The 19240-nt window shown below is 38.4% G+C and overlaps 4 protein-coding genes across 4 annotated transcripts; 1 reads left to right on the top strand and 3 right to left on the bottom strand.

Annotated features, from left to right (window-relative positions):
- Positions 1–6370: 6370 nt before the first annotated feature.
- H6S33_004531 (uncharacterized protein) lies at positions 6371–8005 on the bottom strand (the record flags this gene model as incomplete). Its single annotated transcript, XM_044836299.1, has 1 exon — positions 6371–8005. One exon carries the CDS (start codon positions 8003–8005, stop codon positions 6371–6373), a length of 1635 nt encoding a protein of 544 aa, XP_044690504.1.
- A 4289-nt stretch (positions 8006–12294) lies between these two features.
- H6S33_004530 (uncharacterized protein) lies at positions 12295–14150 on the top strand (the record flags this gene model as incomplete). The annotated part of the gene is made up of 3 exons (XM_044836288.1): positions 12295–12340; positions 12396–13994; positions 14050–14150. The coding sequence occupies 3 exons, from the start codon at positions 12295–12297 to the stop codon at positions 14148–14150; spliced, it is 1746 nt and encodes a 581-aa protein (XP_044690503.1).
- A 1530-nt stretch (positions 14151–15680) lies between these two features.
- On the bottom strand, positions 15681–16706 carry H6S33_004529 (uncharacterized protein; the record flags this gene model as incomplete). The annotated part of the gene is made up of 1 exon (XM_044836187.1): positions 15681–16706. One exon carries the CDS (start codon positions 16704–16706, stop codon positions 15681–15683), a length of 1026 nt encoding a protein of 341 aa, XP_044690502.1.
- A 1590-nt stretch (positions 16707–18296) lies between these two features.
- On the bottom strand, positions 18297–18809 carry H6S33_004528 (uncharacterized protein; the record flags this gene model as incomplete). Its single annotated transcript, XM_044836076.1, has 1 exon — positions 18297–18809. One exon carries the CDS (start codon positions 18807–18809, stop codon positions 18297–18299), a length of 513 nt encoding a protein of 170 aa, XP_044690501.1.
- Positions 18810–19240: the final 431 nt, after the last annotated feature.

Genomic DNA, 19240 nt, shown 5'->3' with positions numbered 1-19240 from the left:
CCTCACCTATCTATTAACAGTATGCACCCAAATTCCCCCAAGCTTTTAGAATTAGGATTATGAATGCTTTTGATTGAGAATGTCATATTTGACCTAACTGGCGATCAGTATAGCACTCAATTACTTGAACGTTCTCAGTGTAACCTAATTCAGATCATAAAACCTTGTCCGATTTCATAGATCGATTGAATAATATAGTAGGTTACAAAGGGTCGAATTGATCAGAAAACTTCTATGGATTTCTAGAAGTTTCCGTCGATTTTAAGGGTATGAGTTACTTGAGATTTGTGATTGCTAAGCTTTCTTTATGTATATTAAGGGGCTTTGCCCTCGATTCTATTCTTTTTCTCTCTCTTTTCTTCTCTTTCTTTTGGTACGCAAAGGCTTAGGTAATCTACGCTGGCTATTGCTATTCAAGTACTATTTTCTCTTCCTTTATAAGGAGGCCATCTCACTTCTCCGACCTTCCCACCGCTAGACCTAAACTACTGTAAGTTTCTCCAACCCCTCTCACTGATTAACCTACCAGCCCCTATGACCATCTCCCGTACCCTGCGGAATACTCGCTACCCAACTCCCTAGGATTACGTTGCGTCGCAATCCGCACCATACGCCATATCCACCCTCAACCGACCTACATGGGTCTCATCTAACAAAATCGAGTAGTTTAACCATCAGTACGAATGGAATACTGCTGCCCTGTTTGACCACCTCCCTAATATGTTTTAAAGCATCCAACACGAGAGGGATAGTGCTCGTACACTGCTCTCCGCCGTCCACAAAACCATTTGCTACCTGGAAGAGCAAGTAATACAGGTCAACCTTGACCTCAATGTTGACCACACCGCCTCCGCCCCTAATGTTCCTATCCCCACTTTCGCTGCTACTTCACCAACCACTATCTCCACCTTTGGGTCTGAAACTTTCCCCGAAAAGTTTGATGGCATCCGGACCAAAATCTCCGGATTCGTTACCCAACTCCGAATGAAGCACGAAGTCAACCATAATCGGTTCCGCAATGGGACAGCAAAGGTTATCCATGCGGTCAGCTGTTTGGAGGGAAGAGCCCTTGATCAGGTAATACAACTTGTTAACGCCAATTCTGCTGACTTCTTTTCCTCCGTCACCTTCTTTGTCGCCCACATGAAAGGCTCATTTAGAGACCTAAACACCCAAAGTACCATCCACCGCCAACTCGTCCCCCTGAGGCAAGGCAAAGGAGACTTTGCCACCTACTACTCGCAGTTCATCAGAAATGTGTCCCACTTGCATTACAATAAAGGGGTCAAGATTGATGAATTGGCGGAAAGATTATCTGACAACTTTAGAGATGTCATGACCTATCGAACGGACAGACCCAATATGGTGGAAGCATATGCGACCATGTCAGTGACGATCGATAAAAACATGTGACTGACGTGCTATGATGAGGCACAACCGTGATTTGCTCTCGAATAGTGTAAATAAAGAGAGCGAGTTTTGATGATACTCGTTCAGAAAGAAGAAAAGGGAGTTTGTATGTTTGAACGTTCTCAAGTCTAGAAAATTATAACTTTAAGCGGTCTTCTCTCTATTAAAGATCCGTTGATGATGAGAGGCCAACCTGGGGCAAGACCGAGTCCCTTATAGGAATACGGCGCATTTGCTCAAGTTCTTTTTCCGACTGACAGTCTACCTATTAATAGTCAGGGGTACAGCAACTATTTCTATCTGGGGAGAGGAGAGTAACTACGACACCTTGGATGAACTTATGTCCGAGTCAAATCATGCAATTTGCCGAAATCTGTAGTTGGAATCTCAAGAACTATTGGAAACAGCCGACCAGATAATAATTGTTTATTCTAACTTTATTAGAACCGATTTGGGTGTTTGTAAACCGAAGTTTTGCTTTAGTAGCTTGATTCGCACTCCCAGTTCCCAAAGATGCTCCGGAGGAAAACAGGAGCATTCCGACAGTTTGACACTCCGGAGGTTAGTGTTGGGGATTAAAACGTGTTTTTGGAATTAGATTTCCTATTAGCTCCGGGACGCCGCCAGAATCATGTCTGTCATGCTAAAGCATGGTATTTGAGCATCGGTTGGAGATATATGAAACCTGAAAGATTCGACTGACTAGGTATGGAACTGCCGTCCGGTGTTCCCTGTGCTATCAGCCATCTTTGTTCTTCTATTCCAAGCTTACTCGGCCCCTATTTTTGACTTGTAAGACTTCTTACTCATTGAGATCACTGTCCTCTATACCACTAAAGGTAGGAGCCTAACTGCCCTTGTCTTCACGCGTCTATGAAGAACAAGCTGCTATTACTTAAGGTCGGTGGCTTAACTGATGGAATAGGTTCTTTTGTAACAGCCTCATAGTGGCACTGTTACATTACTCTCCTCTATGGTAGACTCGTTTTGAGTCTACTGTAGTGTTACTGGAATATTAGTATTTGGCATAGAAGAAAAACTGTAGCTCTATTGGCGATTACATACAAACTACATCTCTGTTTCTATCTCTATCAGAGAAAGAAAACTCTAACATGAAATGCCTTTTAAAAACAAAGAAAATGACATATTCTCCACTCTTGTCGTAGAACCTTCCGTTCCACTAGTGGAGATTTCGATGTTAGCAAGAACCTCTCTTTTTCCCTTGTCTTTTTTATGCGGATTTCCTCACGCTTCGGTTTCCTATCGTTTCTTGCATAGTTTTCAGGGAAAAATGGTATCCGAACTCTGTCAGACCGATGAAAAACCTGGTACAGGAGAGTTGGTTTTTGTTCCCGGATTTCTTCTGGGATACAGAGCTACTCACGCCGTGTTTTGAGTATCCCTAGAGTTTCACCGTATTTTCCGAGGTTTTTGTGGGTATTTTTGATGAAATTCTTTCATGGCCTCGTCGGCACTTCCTTGCAGAATTTGTATGGTTCCCAGGAGTCTTCCGAACGATAACCCTCCCAAACAATGCGATACTCTGCAAACATTTTCTAATGCCCAGCGTGTTGCCATCGGCTATTAGCTATTTCTTGGAGAGCGTAACTGTATTCTCCTTCGACCTCGTCTGGAGTAGGAGGGACTTCAGTGCGTTGAGGGTATCTCAGTCCCCGATAGGACTCCAGCAGAAATATTTGGAAGACATCATGAATGTTCCATTGAGAGGGAAGCTTCAGCCTGTAGAACGCAACAACAAGTTTCTCATCAACCTCAAAGAGACATAGTTTCTTGTAGTCAAGCTTGCTTGAGGGTCGATTGGCAACCATATTGCGTCGGTCCATCATCACCTTATCCCCATCTTCAGGTTCTGGAGCTTTCATATGCTTCTGGTCATACCATTTCTTCTGCCGGGCCTGTGCCTTAAAAATATCAGTCCTAATAGTTTTCCAAAGAGCTTTCCACTTGAACTCTAGTACGGGACTGGAAACATTGGCATTGTCCAGCTTCCTTCTGCGCGAATGCCAATCGGAATCAGGCTCGAACCCATAGTTCGCGTAGAACTGAGATACTTTAGTGGACTATTGGGTTGCCGTTTTGTAGGAGTACTATGCAAGCGGCAGTAACCCTGCCCAATCGTCCTACTGGTAGGACTAAAAGTTTCTGAAATATTGCTCTAGCGTTTGATTGACCCTCTCAGTTTACCTGTCAGCTTGAAGACGATATGCCGTAGACATATAGGGTTTGACTCCGAAAAGCTTGATCAATGAATGCCAGAAATTGCTTTCGGATCTGAAGTCCCGATCAGAAATGATTTCTTCGGATAGTCCATGTAGTCGGCATATTCCTTGATTGTTGCCTCGGTCTTGAGCCGTATGAAGTTGGTGATTTTGGTAAAGCGTTCAACAATAACCCCGATATGGGTATAGGCCTCAGATTCTGGCATACTGATGAAAAAGTCCATCGAGATGGAGCTGCAAGGTGTATTGGGGACCTCTAAATGTGGTAGCATCCTGTACTTTTCATGACTGGAGCTTTTATTGCTTTGACATGTATCGCAACTCCGTAGGTATTCTCCCATATCATTGTCGTTCTTTGGGCAAAAGAACAGTGCCCGAATATGCTCTGCAGTTTTGAATTGACCCAAGTGGCTTGCGGGCTTCGAATCATGTAGGGCGCTCATGATTTTTGGTTTGAGCTCTCGGTGATTTGGGATGTACCATCCTTTCTTCTAAAAGACATCACCGTCTCTCAAAGTCAGGTTTCGGTCTACTGGCTTACCGAAGGTGTGCTTCACAGCCTGCTCCAAGGAGAATTACTCGGGGTCTGAAGCTGAATGAGGCCGGATATTGTCCAGAAGCACCGATATGAGTTTGCATACCTGAGGTGATTTTGGCCATTAAGGTTTGATTGTAACGGGTTGTAGTTGTACAGAAACCCTTATGATAGGGCAACTCAGGACAGGATTCCGAGGTTGGGCGAGTTAGTTAGGGTTAGTGATTAAGTGTTTTTTTATTCGACTCTAGCTAGGGAGATAGTTACTAGACTAATTACAAATACGATAGACATAATCTACGGTATAAGCTGCTAAACTAACCACTCAGCGGGGATGAAAGGATTTAAATACATGCATCATCAATAGCATGTACAGCGGAGTAAAGTATAGAACAGATTGGAGAATTGAATAACGAATGGTAATCAAAAAAGGAATCCAGAGAAAACAATAGTTGGAAAATAGGAAGAGTATGTCAAAGGCTAAGGGCCAACGAAAAGATCTTAACCTAAATTACCAAGTTAGTTGCTCCATCCAGTTATCATACTTTCTTCGCACAATCCAAATCCAAAAATATCTAAAACCAAACTATAGCGGCCCCAGACCACCACACCACCCCATTGATTTTCCGAGACTTATATTATAAATAGATACTAGTATACAAGCCAGATAAAATCAATTGTGATATAAGTAAATATAGAAATTCAAGGTAATGCTAATTCATTAAGAAAATGTTCGGATAATATTTTATTCCACTTAACCAATATTTGATATGCACGGTTGTGACCTCCAATGTTGAGTAAATAATCGATAATAGTATATTTTGTTGATAGTGGAAGTAAAGCTTTATCAAGCTCCATGAAATCCGTTTCTGATACGCTTAGAATACCGTCAAATAATCCTAGTTTTTCCATACATTGAACATGCCCTCGATCAAATCTTATTCCGCAAATACACTTTTTACCCCAACCAAAGATACCTCTTCGCCAATCCCATAAATCTTTTTGCATCTTCGGATCGTCAATTGCTACAAATACTATTAGCATTCATACTAAAAGTTTGTAATATGAAATACTCACCTAAAACATCGATCATATCCAAACCCTTCAGACGTGAATGAGGTTCAACAATTGCCAATAGTTTACTCATTTTTTCATTCCTGTAGATTATATTGCCAGTTTTATCTCGAAGAAGAAAAGAGCGTAGTCGTATTTTGGAAGGTTGACGTGGTAATAAAAATGCATTCTCCTCCGTTATGAACCGATCATACAATTTATCATTCCGCAAATAACCAATTAGAAGCTTCTTCCTTTTTCTTTTAGGTAATTGTTTAATTACTGTCTTTAATGGATTGCTTTCGTTCATAAGTTCTAAATGTAATTGGAAGCTGCAACGAAGATGTTGTAGACGCTTTCGATATTCAAGTACTCCACACAGGTTTCCGAACAGTTTTGGCCTTTTTGAACGCCCACCAGCTACCCAAATCATACAACTATCCCAAACCTTTTCCAAAGGTTTGAGAAAGGTACTTTTCCTTTTTGATTTCATATATGAGTCAAATAGTTCAACGCCATATTCCATTGTTGGCATAAGATATATTTTGTACATATTGAGTCGAACACGCGGTGTCCAAGAATCTGAATGGAACTGAAGAAATCCTTTTAATCTCATTGTTTTTTCAATGAGATTATCCCGATGCCTTTCAAAATCAATTCCATCACACCCTATAGGAAACCCCAAATAACCATATGTAGTCACGATAGGTATCGGTACTCCGTAGAGACATAATTGAATGGTTTGTTCTTTTTGAAGATCCAGTTTATCAATTACACCACACTTTGAGACATTGAATTTCATTGCATGATTGTTGGCCCATCTCTCACATATTTCTAACATTGCGGTTGCATGACCCCAATCAGTGGCAAGCAAAACGCAGTCATCCGCAAAAAATAGAGCTGAAGGTAATTGATCTTTCGTAACAATTGTGGGATTCAGTTCAGAAACAAGCGAGTTGATGAATTTTTTGAAAATAACCGGTGAGAGTGGTGAACCCTGTGGCAAGCCGATATTTCGATCAAGCTTCTTTGACGCGGTACCATTCACAACTATATGATATGACATTGACTGAAAAAGAAGGCTGATGAGTAGACAGATGAGATATTGAGGCATTCCATTATCAATTAACTCTTACACCAACAATTCTTTACTAACTTTATCAAATGCAGCTTCAAAATCCAAAAAGACCGTCAGAGGTCGTTTTCCTGAAGCAAGGCTATGGTTGAGGATTAAAGCATGAGTTTGAGTTGAATAACCAGACCGAAAACCACCCTGACAAGGATTCATTTGATTGAAATCCCATATCGAATCTTCGAATATTGGTAAAATTAGACTCTCAAATATCCGTCTAAACATTACAAGAATAGAAATAGGTCTTGTATTTGATGGTGTATAAGGCTTCGTGGAGTTTTTTTGTAATGGATATAGGATCGAACTATTCCAGCGTTCAGGAGTTGAAAACGTTTCTATACACATTTGATAGAGAAATGATAAATCTGTAATGAATTCGGTTTCAATCAAATTCTTAATCTGTAAAATATGAATTCCATCCTCCCCGCATGCTTTCGTTGTTGAAAACTTTGCAACAAATTCCTTAATTTTATCAACGGTCACCAATCGCAATAAATAGTCTTGATATAATCTATCGTTGACGGATGGGAAATGTCTGATATAGGTATTCCGGGTTATACTTTGGCTGTCATAAACCTTTGAATATTTGTTTTCCAGGTCATGCATTACTGTAACTGAATTGTTGTCCGAACTCATTATTCTCGATTTCGATGAACATCGTTGTAATCGTTTAAAGAGACTAACTGTTGAACCACAATCGTTGGAACCGACCAAATGCTTAACATATTTATCTGGACAGAGTCTTTCCTGATAAGGTGAAATAGTTCCCAATACTACTTCAGATGCAGTTTGGACCTTGGTCATCAAAATAACATCCAATAAATCTATATCTTTGCTATCTGTGGCAGAATCTTTCTCTAGACGAACAAGGTCGTCAATCATTTTGTAACAATCAGAGAACTCCTTCTGTTTCGAAGGAAGTAAACGACAATCTGTAGAAGTGATATTGATGTTTGAATATGACGGTGTTTTCTTCATAAGCTTGTTTACTCGATAGCGATAAATATGATGGTAATTGTGCTCAGACTTGAATGCAGAACCGGAATAATTCTTGAGACATAATTTAAGAATATACTTGTGATCGGTATGAATACCAGCTATTGCTGTAGATTCAAGCGACAGTTGTGGGTTTTGATTGTATAATCGGTTTTTAATGAATGCATGATCTGTGCCAAGTTCCAGCGCTTTGCCATCCGGTCTCATTCTAGACAATCCCGCCACTGATTCCCAGTCCTGTATAACCTTCAATTTATCCAATGGTCCAACTTTTTTCTGATCCCCAAATCGAATATTGATATCGCCTAGTAATATATCAATTACAGGTAACGCTGCTAGTTGGATTTGAACGTCTGAAGCGTTCATTGTCGTGGGAGGAAAGTAAACTCCAGCAAATGTTACACCTTCTAACCATGCTATCAAAGTATGCTGCGTACCTTCCACCTTTAGAACCTTGTTTCGCCACCATTGTGAAGCTAACAAATATATACCACCGCTAAACCTCCCTTTCTTCTTTTCTGAGATTGTCGATATAGGTAAAATTGTTGTTCCAATCACCGCTGGATTGGACATTCTACTACTATGATTGGTATACCAATGCTCGGCTAAAAACAAAAAATCATAATCATGTTCTAACATTTTAAGTATGTGATAAAACTTTCTGTCCTGTAAAGAATGGACATTCACATAACCAATTTTCATTGTGGTACTCATAATTCCATCGATTCTTCGAATTCAAAACTAGATTTCGATTCACTGAAAACATTAGACCCTAAACCATATTAGCATATTAAAAATCAAAGCGAACAGCTTTTAGATATAGAAACTAATATCGAGGAAAGCATACCAGGAGCATTCGCATATGAATTTCTGGATTTTGTCAATTGAACTTTGAATTCATTGGACCATCCACGTTTTCCTATCCAATCTCTTATATAGTCTTTCGTTTTAGAATTGCTTGAATTATTTGAGGAGTGAGCGAGACGTTTGATCATTGCACGCCTTAATGATTTCCTCATAGCATCGTATTTGACATTGGACTGCTCAATATCAGGGTTATAGGATTTTGGATTCAATGGATCAAAGTTCTCTAATACCGATAAGGAAGATATAATTGAAATTTTTTCTTTCAATTTTGTGGTATAAGGTGAGAGAACAACAATTTCCAGAATATCATTATTGATCCAACTTAAATTCAATATCTTTCGCAACTGAACTTTGCATGATGATTTCAAAAATGTTTTTGTTGAACTGTATGATCCCCGAACAAAACCATTTATATATATATGGTCGCATGTTGGTATAATATTTTCTGGTAGTTTTTGTTGCCTACTGAAATTTGCTACAGTAGGTACTCGACGCTCCCTTTGATGCTTGAATGATGATGACGTTGATAACTGTGAATCAATTTTCGGTACAGAAAGATGTGGTAGTTCTATTCAATTCGTTAGCGATCTTTTCAGATCAAAATCAAAGTAAAGGACAACAAGAGATAGTTACTTACCAGTTGCTATACTTGTCAGTTTGCATATTTTGACATTGGATTTGTTAGTCTCCATTGTTTCTAGCCTTTCCAATAATTGTTGCAGTTGTAATTGGATATTGATAATCTCTGTTTTTAAGTCTCTCATCTCGTCATGTTCGGATAGTAAAACCGTTTTGTCAGTTTTATCATCAGTTGCTGCCAATCGAGGAGGTAATGAGTCCTTATTTCTGCGTTTTGGCTTTGGTTGAGACTCATTTATTTCAACACCGATACGTTTTTTGCTGGGAGAAAATCCAGTCGATTGAAAATCTTCTTTTGCTTTATTGAGTATTTCCCTTTGCATTATATCAATTATTTCATTTCCAATCAATGGAAATTGACGACAATGTTCGATAAAGTCAGTTGTACTAAGTGTTTTGGTGCAATATTTTCGTACAGATGATTGGTTCGCAAATGAGCTCAAAAGTTCCCCACATTTGCAAACAAATCTTCTATATCGTTGACCTTTTGAGTTCATATTTCCCGCACTGCTCTTTCTAAAAGTACCATTACTGCCAACTCTCAAGCATTGGGGACACGATATTATCGCATTGAAAGTATTGTGAATGCAGTCCGCAAGTTCAGCGTTGGTACCTTCCGATCGTACCGCTTGATAGTGTTGCAGATTGGCAGCCATAACTACAGCACTGCACTGAAATATTAGCCATATCCGTTTGATTGAAAATTCAAAACCTTGAAATACTATTCACCTTTTACGCAATATCAATTGTACAATCAAAGTGATCTTTGTACTGACGATTTCTAGCAATTCTTATAAGGATTTGTATGCAAAATTGAGAATTTGTGATTCCAAACAAGAACAACTCTGTATAAGGAAGAGGTTGATCTCTAAATTTCGAAGGGGATACGAAGCCCTATATATAAGTAGTTTAGTTGGAAAAAAAAACCGTTAATAATAGAGACTGGAATAAAAAATATTGGCTCAGCCTGGTATGCCATACTAGGCTGAGCCATTTTGGTATCATTTCTTGATTCAAAACCTATACGGACTACAGAGGGTTAATTGCCTCAGCCTGATATGGTATACAAGGGTTATCAAAATCAAAATTAGGTATTTATAGTATTTTTATTCTCTGTTACTCATTGGATAAAATTATATAAATGCATTTTAGTTCCTTTTTTTAATCGCAAAATTGGGTAAGTGCAGGCGGTCTCCCTGAAATTCGAAATCATGCCACTCAACAGTGTAATGTTTGTCATAAGCGCTGGTAATAACAAGGGAACCTGCCGAGCAGCACCTGCAGTTTGACAATAAGTAGAGATAACTGTTTTAATAATCTATAAACGTTGACTAACAGGTACATACAGATCACTGGGTAACGAGGTCGGTAGGTCGTGAGTTCGTTAGGCCTTGAGGTCGTGAGGTCGTGATGTCGTGACATCGTGAAGTCGTGAGGTCGTGAGGTCGTGATGTCGTGAGGTCGCGGTGTCGTTTGGTAGCAGGGTCGTTGGTTAGTGAGGTCCTGAGTCGGTCTGGCCGGAATGTCATAAGGTCGAACAGGTCACGCAAGTTGTAGAGGTTAAACAGGTCAAAAGGCTTGAGCAGTTGGACAGAGGAGTTGGGCAGGGGAGTTGGGGCATTACTTTGAGCGACAGAATCATTAGGGATCTATTTAGATGTCAATTTTATATAATCTAATCTGGAGTCATCTCTACCCACTATGAATTTCTATTCGTTGGATGCTAGTAGTTCCAAGCGCAATGGATTCGGTTCCGACTCAAGTGGTTCCGGCCCTCCATGTGTTTCAGTTTGAAGAGCCATGGCATGGATGAAAGCAATTCGTCAATTGTTTGGCAATATAAAGGTTTACTACAAAAAATACTTGGTTGGTTACCCGAAGGAATTGGGAGAGTAAGAAGAAAGATCCAAATTGTTGTGAACAGTGTGTGACATAAGCGGAGCCTTGTTATTTTATTTTTCTTTCATTTAGTTAGGTGGAGGCGGCGGGGGAGTGCAAGCTTGCTGAATACCCTTTAGTGGGTGTGGCCAGGAGTTAGCAGGATAGTTTTGGAGTTGTCGTATTACAATAGACTACGGCCTGCATTCAATAAATGAGTGAAACAAAAAAATGAAAAAATAAAAGTGATACTATTTGTGAAAAGTGTAATATTGAACAATAATGGCAACATGTAACTCCATTACGTGAATTTAGCATATTAGGCGAAGGTAATAGAGTTAGCGCACCGCCTAAGTCACAACCGTGATGGATATCACTTCAGAACATAGCGGTATTGAGTAAAACGGAACCGTGTAATGCTAGAATATAACTTTACCTAACTAGGCATTTGGAAAGTAATAGGCACATCGCGAACGTCACAATCACAGAGGGATCCAACCTTAAAATAGAGCAATATTGAATGAAAATACACCCGTATAACGCCGTAAAGTGACATTACCGAATTAGGCATAGCTAAAGGAGTATCGGCATCGCACACGTCACAACAACCGACGGATCCGATTTGGAAACGGAGCAATATTGAATAAAAATGCAATCGTGTAACGCCATAATGTGACATCACCGAATTAGGCATAGCTAAACGATTGGCGGCATCGCACACGTGACAACATTTGAGGTGTCCGATTTCGAAACCGAGCAATATTGGGCAATAGCGGTACTTGTAACTTGTTTCTATTGAGCTACCCGATTAGGTATAACCCAAGGAGTATGGCCATCACAAACTTTAATATTACCAAACGAACCGGTATGTCAATAATCGAACATGAGACAAAAACGGCACTGGGATACTGCTTTATCTCGAAAATTTATATTCAAGTAAATAAGGTACCAATATGAAGATTACATAAGCAAACTCTCCTATTCTAAAGAAAAAAAGCTTCCGATGATGACAAATCATATATCCAACAATTCATGGAATAAATACTGCCTACATACTCACTTATCTCTTTTCTTCTCCATCCCTTCTACATACTCCCGGTTGATTTGGAAGTAAGTATATTATTATTGAATTTTATTTTTATTATTGATTTAGAATGGTATAATCATACTAGGTTCAGCCAATGTACTGGCTCTACCTGGTATGGTATACCAGGTAGAGCCATTGTATTTCCGTTCATAATTTCTTTAGTTTTTGAGCTATTGACTTACTTTTTGATGAAAATGAGTACGGGAATATGGATAAACTAACATTGTTTCCTACGATAGCTTGAATTATAACGTACGATAGTACAAAGCTTAAAACGTTTACTGACATACAAACAGTAAGTTGATCTTGATTTCTTGACCCTAATAATTTTAATTAAGTATTTTTAGTGTCAGCCCAATCCCCTCCTGCTACGTTAAGCCCCCCGGATAATCCAAAATCAAATTTGGACCGGATTTTATCTCGTGTTGGTCGTTCGGCTGTACTTGAGGATAATTATATGCCTGACGTTGAAGAACCGGTCATGAGATCGTCTGACGAAGATTGTAAGTTTGAATATCTCTGGATCAGGTAAAAAACTGTTTCCTAACACTCTAATAGCTTCTGAACAAGAAACTCCTCAACCCCGTCCGGTACGAGATGGCGGAAGCTATTTCCTTCCGAGTACCGAAATTGCATATCGTGGCAATTATATCATTAATTTGCCTGACGACCCTTATGGTTCGTGCAATCGTGAACAAGCATATCGTATCCACCATCATTATTCGGTTGAATATCAAAAGCTCTGCAAAAAGTTTGATGAAGAAGACAGAGTTGGTGGCGAAGAACCCCCAGAAGTGCCTGAAGAAGGATTGGAAGAGGAAGACATTGAACGCCCAACGGGTACAATGGTTGAAAAATGGAAGAATCGTGGTTGGGAGCGTCAATTGAAAGTTTTGCAGTCTTATGATAACGAAGAGGATCCCACCAAAAGATTGACAGCAAAGCAATGGGATAATCTCTTGGAATGGGTATATCAAGCTTTGTTGCCAGAGAATATTTTGGCACTCCAGGAAGTATTCTTCAATGCTCGTGGCGGAAAACCAAATCAGCCAAACTGGTTGCAGCGACCAACTACCGAAAGTCAAATTGATTCCTCTCAATTGATCTGTCTTCAACGCATTTTTGAGCTCAATAACCTGGGAACTAGAGGACGGCTGGATCAAATCATGCACCGGATTTGCTGTCTTGATATCTTCATCGCACAACGTGAGCAAGTCAAGGTGGTCACAGAAAATTCCCCACCCACTAAACGTATCCGCGTCGATAAGTCAGATCGAACTCGAAATACTCGTATTCAAAAAAAGGTCAATGATGAGCTACTTCGACTTTACCAAGAGCAAACACGTACGACAATGACCACGATGACAACTCTCAGGAACTGGTTGAAAGATGGCAAGAAATGGAACTATTTTTTTGATGATGACTACCTACGCTCTTGTCCACTTGCTATGATTTGTCTCCTCCCAACGGATGGAAAATTGACATTTTCACAAAAGTTCCCTTTACATGTATGGCACTTTTTTGTCGCTAATCTTCATCACCTCTGTCCCCGTCTAATGGATATCGCAAAATCCTTGGAAAACTCCATCAAATCATTCAGGACATCTGGCAGAATTGAAAAACCATTCCAATATTGGGAGCTTATGCCTGCAGTTGACTTTCATGCGGTGGATGGTTATAAAAGATATCTTAAGTTTGAACAGGATATGACCGTTCAGGAAGGAATCAATCTGATTCCTCAATTTGGCAGGAAAGGGGCTGATTTCAAGAGATATAAAACTTTGGCAACCAACGAACGAAATCGGATTCAAAGTGTTCCTCCTCATGAAGAAATAGAGGTCGCTGGCCCCAGTCAATTTGCTATCGTACCAAGACGTAGACCAACACTCAGAACTGGTATTGCCCCTATTCGAGCATCTGAGAGACTCAAATCTCACCGAAAGGTTACTGTCAATCATGATCCTAATGAACCATCACCAACCAGTTCGAGGGGATTTGCGCTGGAAGTTAGACGGCCTCTCATTGCAACTGCAACTGATGTTGAAGAGAATTTGGCGTTGGATGATATTGATGTACAAGAATCCTGGATGTCCGATGGCGGAGGTGCCACACCAGCATATCGGCCAGACTCTGAAGCCGAAAATACGCCAGACTTGAGTATGTTTCCATACGTTGTATTGTACTAGAATTAATACTGATAAATATTTTATAGCCATGATTCCAAGCTCGGTTGTTGACCTTCATAGAGAAATCCACGATGTCAACATGCCAGACTTTCTGGTCGAAGATTTGAGGCGTGCTACAGTTGTTTAGGTCCCATGCTCTGATATTGACGATAACAATAGTCCAGTCCAAGAGGAAAACCAACCCGAAACTGCCGTTGAAGGAAATTTGGAACGTGATGCGGACTGGGATAGTGATTATTTATTTTCAATTACAGAGAGTGATATGGAAAAGAATTTCTAGTATTTTGGAATGAATTCAGCTGATTTGAAGTATGGAACGTTGTTTGGAAGGATTCAAAGGATTTATATGATTTATGAATTAACGGCCGAATTGCTTTGTTTTTATTCTATTACCTTATTGTTTTCGAAATTGAAATCAGTGTTATGAGTTGATTATTTGTTACAGATAGGCTTTGAAACTCTTATTTTCTGGAAAAGAATTTATGGTACGATGGAATGAATTCAGCGGATTTGAGTTACGGAACGTTGCTTGGAAGGATTGGAAGCATTTATATGATTCATGAATTACCTGCCGAATTTTTTTGTTTTTGTTCTATTGACATATCGTTTTTGAAATTGACATCAGTTTTATGAGTTAATTATTTGTTATTGATAGGCTTTGAAACATTTATATTCCAAAGATCAAACGCTTATTCAATTCATTTTTAAAAAAATACAAGTATTGAAAATGTTGCGATTGTCATTTTTTGGCTTATGAGTGTAAAGAATATATTATTGCATATAAAAAACCATGCCTTTGAATTGGTATTTTATCGAATAACACCTTTTGCTACATGTAATTCATAGATACAACAGAGACAATAGGGCAAACAGGAATCAGTTTAATTCCGATACAGGTGTAGAAATGGTATAAGTAACAGTTTTAGTACAGTCATCGAAAAATGGGGGCAATTAATAGTCAACAAAACTTTGAGAGTGGTAGCAAATTGACATAAATGTAGGTGTTCAGGTAACTATCGAGGTGGGTGTGCATGCACTCAGCCGTAGAAGTCGAGGTAAGTATTGAGGTATTATGTAGGTGGGAGGTGAGATAGAGGGTAAAGTGTCGTAAGGAAGGCGGTTATCGTTATGATTTAGTGTATCAAATTTGATGTGATCCGCCAAAGTTGCCTTAGTAACCATTCAGGATTAACAATCGCATATCTTATATTCCGGACAATAGAAATTAGGAAAAGATTATTGATTATTCGGAAATGATCAAAACACGGCTGCTTGAAACGATATGCCGAACAAGAATATCATACTAAAGAAAAAAGCAGCTGGTTCGTAAATATGTATCATGCATATCAAGTTATTCATTTAGAATATTATGCTTACAAGCAAATATGAAGCTAATAAATTAGATGATTATATAATTCAGTAATTTCATTAACGAATCGGAAACATAGTGACAAGAAATGAAACCATGGATATAAATATTGATAAAATTATTAAAATTTCAAATAGAATATGAAAAAATTCGTAGTAAATGATTGATTAAATCGATATTGATTTAGTGGTAACAATATAATTTGTTGTCAACAAACGATGCAAGAAATTCGCGTTTCTTTCTATTGTCCAAGTTCCTATAATCTTTACTGAAATGTGCAAAAAATCCTTACATCATTCTAATAACAATCGATACCATGACAGCAAGTAAATCTCCACTGATAATTTTTGTAACATCAGCTCTCTGTGTCACAATAATATCACGTGAATTTGGCACTTGAACGGAAATTGATAAATCTTGTAGGTTTAGCAATATTCCGTCGCTATTATCCATAACTCCAATTGGATTACGTTCCATTACCGACTGAATGAACTCTTCATTGGCATAATCACCGTAGAGAATCTCTGTTGCTTTCATTGCACACTGAGTGATCACCGGTGATAGAGATGAAAGACTTTCAATAAAAAATGTCCAATGTTTAATTGGCAAGGAAATAAGCTTATCATCGGGTACCAGAAGTGAAACCAATAAAGGCAGAGTATAATCTGAATAGATGTCGGTGTTCAGCTGACTCAGTTGATACCATCTCCCTTGGATTTCAAGTATTCTCTCCAACTGTCGGGGTGATGGTATCAAAGGGTCGCTAGGTATTACTTGATGCATTAAATTGACGATATGTTCACGAATACCAGAGCTGACAATGGGTAGAACACTGTCATAATCCCCCCTGGTAAAATTGGGAATATTGTCAATGATATACTGCATCTCGATACGAACAATTTCTCGAAAAGTGTAATAGAGCAGTATTCCGGAACGTCGTCGGATAAAAGGGCCACCAGGTGTCAATCCATAATCTGGATCCCGAGTATAAAACCATAAACACTCAATGCAAGTCTCAAGTGAAGTTACAATATCGATATTATTGTAAATATTTGGGATATTTGGGAAAACAATATTATTGTCCAACAGAAGCTGTGGCAATTGTTGAACTTCCAATACCGCAGTGGTTAGGGTTCGTAAATATTCCGGATGAATGGATTGTCTCAATATGGTGAGAAGGAAGCACCAATCATGTACGTTTATTTGATGCTCTGGATGAACACGATTGTATTGTAATCTGAGATCATAATGTGATAACATACCGACTCTTGCCCATTGGTTCCTTGAGGTTTCAATATTTTCGTAGTCAAACATTTTGTCTGTGATGATTCAAATGTTAGTATTTTTCTCCGTACTTTTTAAACAATTTGGTTAGAAATAAACCTTTCATGTAAAATGTTGAACGTTTCGAATGAGTTTTGATTGTTTGATACCGTTTGAGTATATGGGGTATAGGTACTCTATATATAGATAAAATTGAGGAATTTTCTTATACTTCTCATTCTCTGGAATATGTTGAACGGCTCAGACAGGTATCGTAAGCCAGTATTAGCTATACATCGTTTGGTAATGGAATACGTAAAAATATGGTAATGATAAGCAATAGTACTGTAGCTTGTTAAACAACGAATATTTTACACCGGATTTCACTCACTGTTCATGTGAATTCTCATCTCAGCTCGTAAGAATTCGCCCCTCTATTCAAGTTTATAGATTGAGGAACCCATATTAAAGCTGGCTTTCAGTCTAATCCCTTCTTTGACTCGTGATCATTTTGACTCACCAAGTCCAACTATCAGGCTGTACTAAAGTACTTTGTTGAGCTCCTTCTCAAAGGAGAAAGGACTGCAGCCGTGATCATGACTTCGAGAGTGTTCAGCCCAATAGTATAGTGTAGGTCTAGTCATATACGAACTGGCCTACACCAACTTAATATCTTCCTATGGTTCTCTCCAGCTACTTGTCCTTTCATTTATTAAAACGTCTCACTCAACTTCCCGTAACATATATTTTCATAGTTCAGTCTGGTATTATATACTAGGTTGAGCCATCAACAATAGTTGAACGACTCAGCCTGGTATGGCATATTTAGTTGAGTTTTTAAAATTAGTTAAATTGCTCAGCCTGGTATGGTATACTAGGCTAAGCCATCAACCGTATATTTCCACGACTCAGCCTGGTATAATATACTAGGCTGAGCCATCAACCGTTTATTTCCACGACTCAGCCTGGTATGATATATTAGCCTGAGCCATCAACCGTATATTTCCACGGCTCAGCCTGGTATGATATACTAGGCTGAGCCATCAACGATATATTTCCACGGCTCAGCCTGGTATGATATACTAGGCTGAGCCATCAACGATATATTTCCACGGCTCAGCCTGGTATGATATACCAGGCTGAGCCATTCCGCTTGACTATGACAGAAAACGAATTTCGGGAAGGATGTTATGTATTTTAATTTCGATTTCTATCAGAATGTTATCATGGCTTCACGTTCTTTCTATTTATTTTTCAAGTATTCTACTTTGAAACATATATTTTCTTCTATCCCCGATATCGAAATATTTATGTTTTGCTTTTAATTAAATTAATTATTGTTTTAGCTCAAAAATGAAATTATTATCAAATTATGACACGATGAGAGATTTTAGTATTATTATCAATTTTTTTTACTAGTCACGTTCACCTTCATTATTAATTTCATGAATTAAAATGAACGGAAAATGGAAAAATAACATTTAGGTATTTAAGCTATTATGAATGATTACGTATGAATAGTTAAGGAAATCAATAAAGCTATCCTAAATTATAATAAAAATTCTTATCAATAGCCGCGTTTAAGTGTCAGAACAAGGGTTAAGTATATACATAAATCATTGCATGAAACGGTAATAATAACTAATTAAGAGCAATAGTCTCTTCCATATTATCAAGTAGCGAGATCAAATCCAAAGCATTTTCTTCTGCCCAATTGTCCTCGTATTCCTCTGTATCGTTTGAATTGATCTTCGAGGATTGTGAATCATTATCGATCTGCCCTTTTGATTGTGGTACCCATATAACTACTTGAAAATTTGTTTTACGAGTTGGTGGATTTTTACTTTCATTCACTTTAGTGCTTGAGCATTTATTACTCTCTTGTTTGGAGTTCAACAACAAGTCTAATGATGTTTGATCCTTAGATCGAGATTTCGTTTTCAAGGCAGTTGCACGGTTTTGGTCACGTGTCATTCTCATTTGTTTGAGTCGTGCGTCATGCTCTCTTTCTCGGATTGCACGTTGTTCCAATAGCCTATCTCTTTCCATTCTTCGTAGTTCTTCATTTGAAAGAGGTTGAGTATTTTTCCGAAGGCGTTGAAGATATTGACGATGTGCTGTATGACTTTTCATAGGACGGTTTTGGGGATTCATAACTCTAATATCAATTAGTAAGTAAACAAAATACGTGATGTTTTCGTTTAAATCGAAATTTCACTCACATATTATGAGCAATAATCAAAATTTTAACTTTGATGTATCTAGACAAGTTTGATTTCACTATTATCCATGGAATACAACAAGTGGGGTGTTGCCACCTTTATATATTAAATTTGAAAACTTTTATATTTTTTAACGAAAAGTTTTTCACAAAAAGATATAAATCATATTGGTTTTACAACATCATGTAATGTTTCTGTTTTGACAATAATATAATTGTTCGGGATTATAATATTATATAAATCATACATAGATTGCTTTAAAAGTAAACAGTTCCACTGGCTCACCCTACTATGATATACTATGGTGAGCCAATAACAGTAAAAACCGGATTCTCTTCTTGGTACCCCTGGTTGGAACTGGCA

This window comes from Morchella sextelata (assembly GCF_020137385.1).
Source record: "Morchella sextelata strain SCLS chromosome Unknown scls_18, whole genome shotgun sequence".
NCBI lineage: Eukaryota > Fungi > Ascomycota > Pezizomycetes > Pezizales > Morchellaceae > Morchella > Morchella sextelata.
Note: the sequence above shows the minus strand (reverse complement) of the source record. Positions and strands in the feature narration are given on the sequence as shown.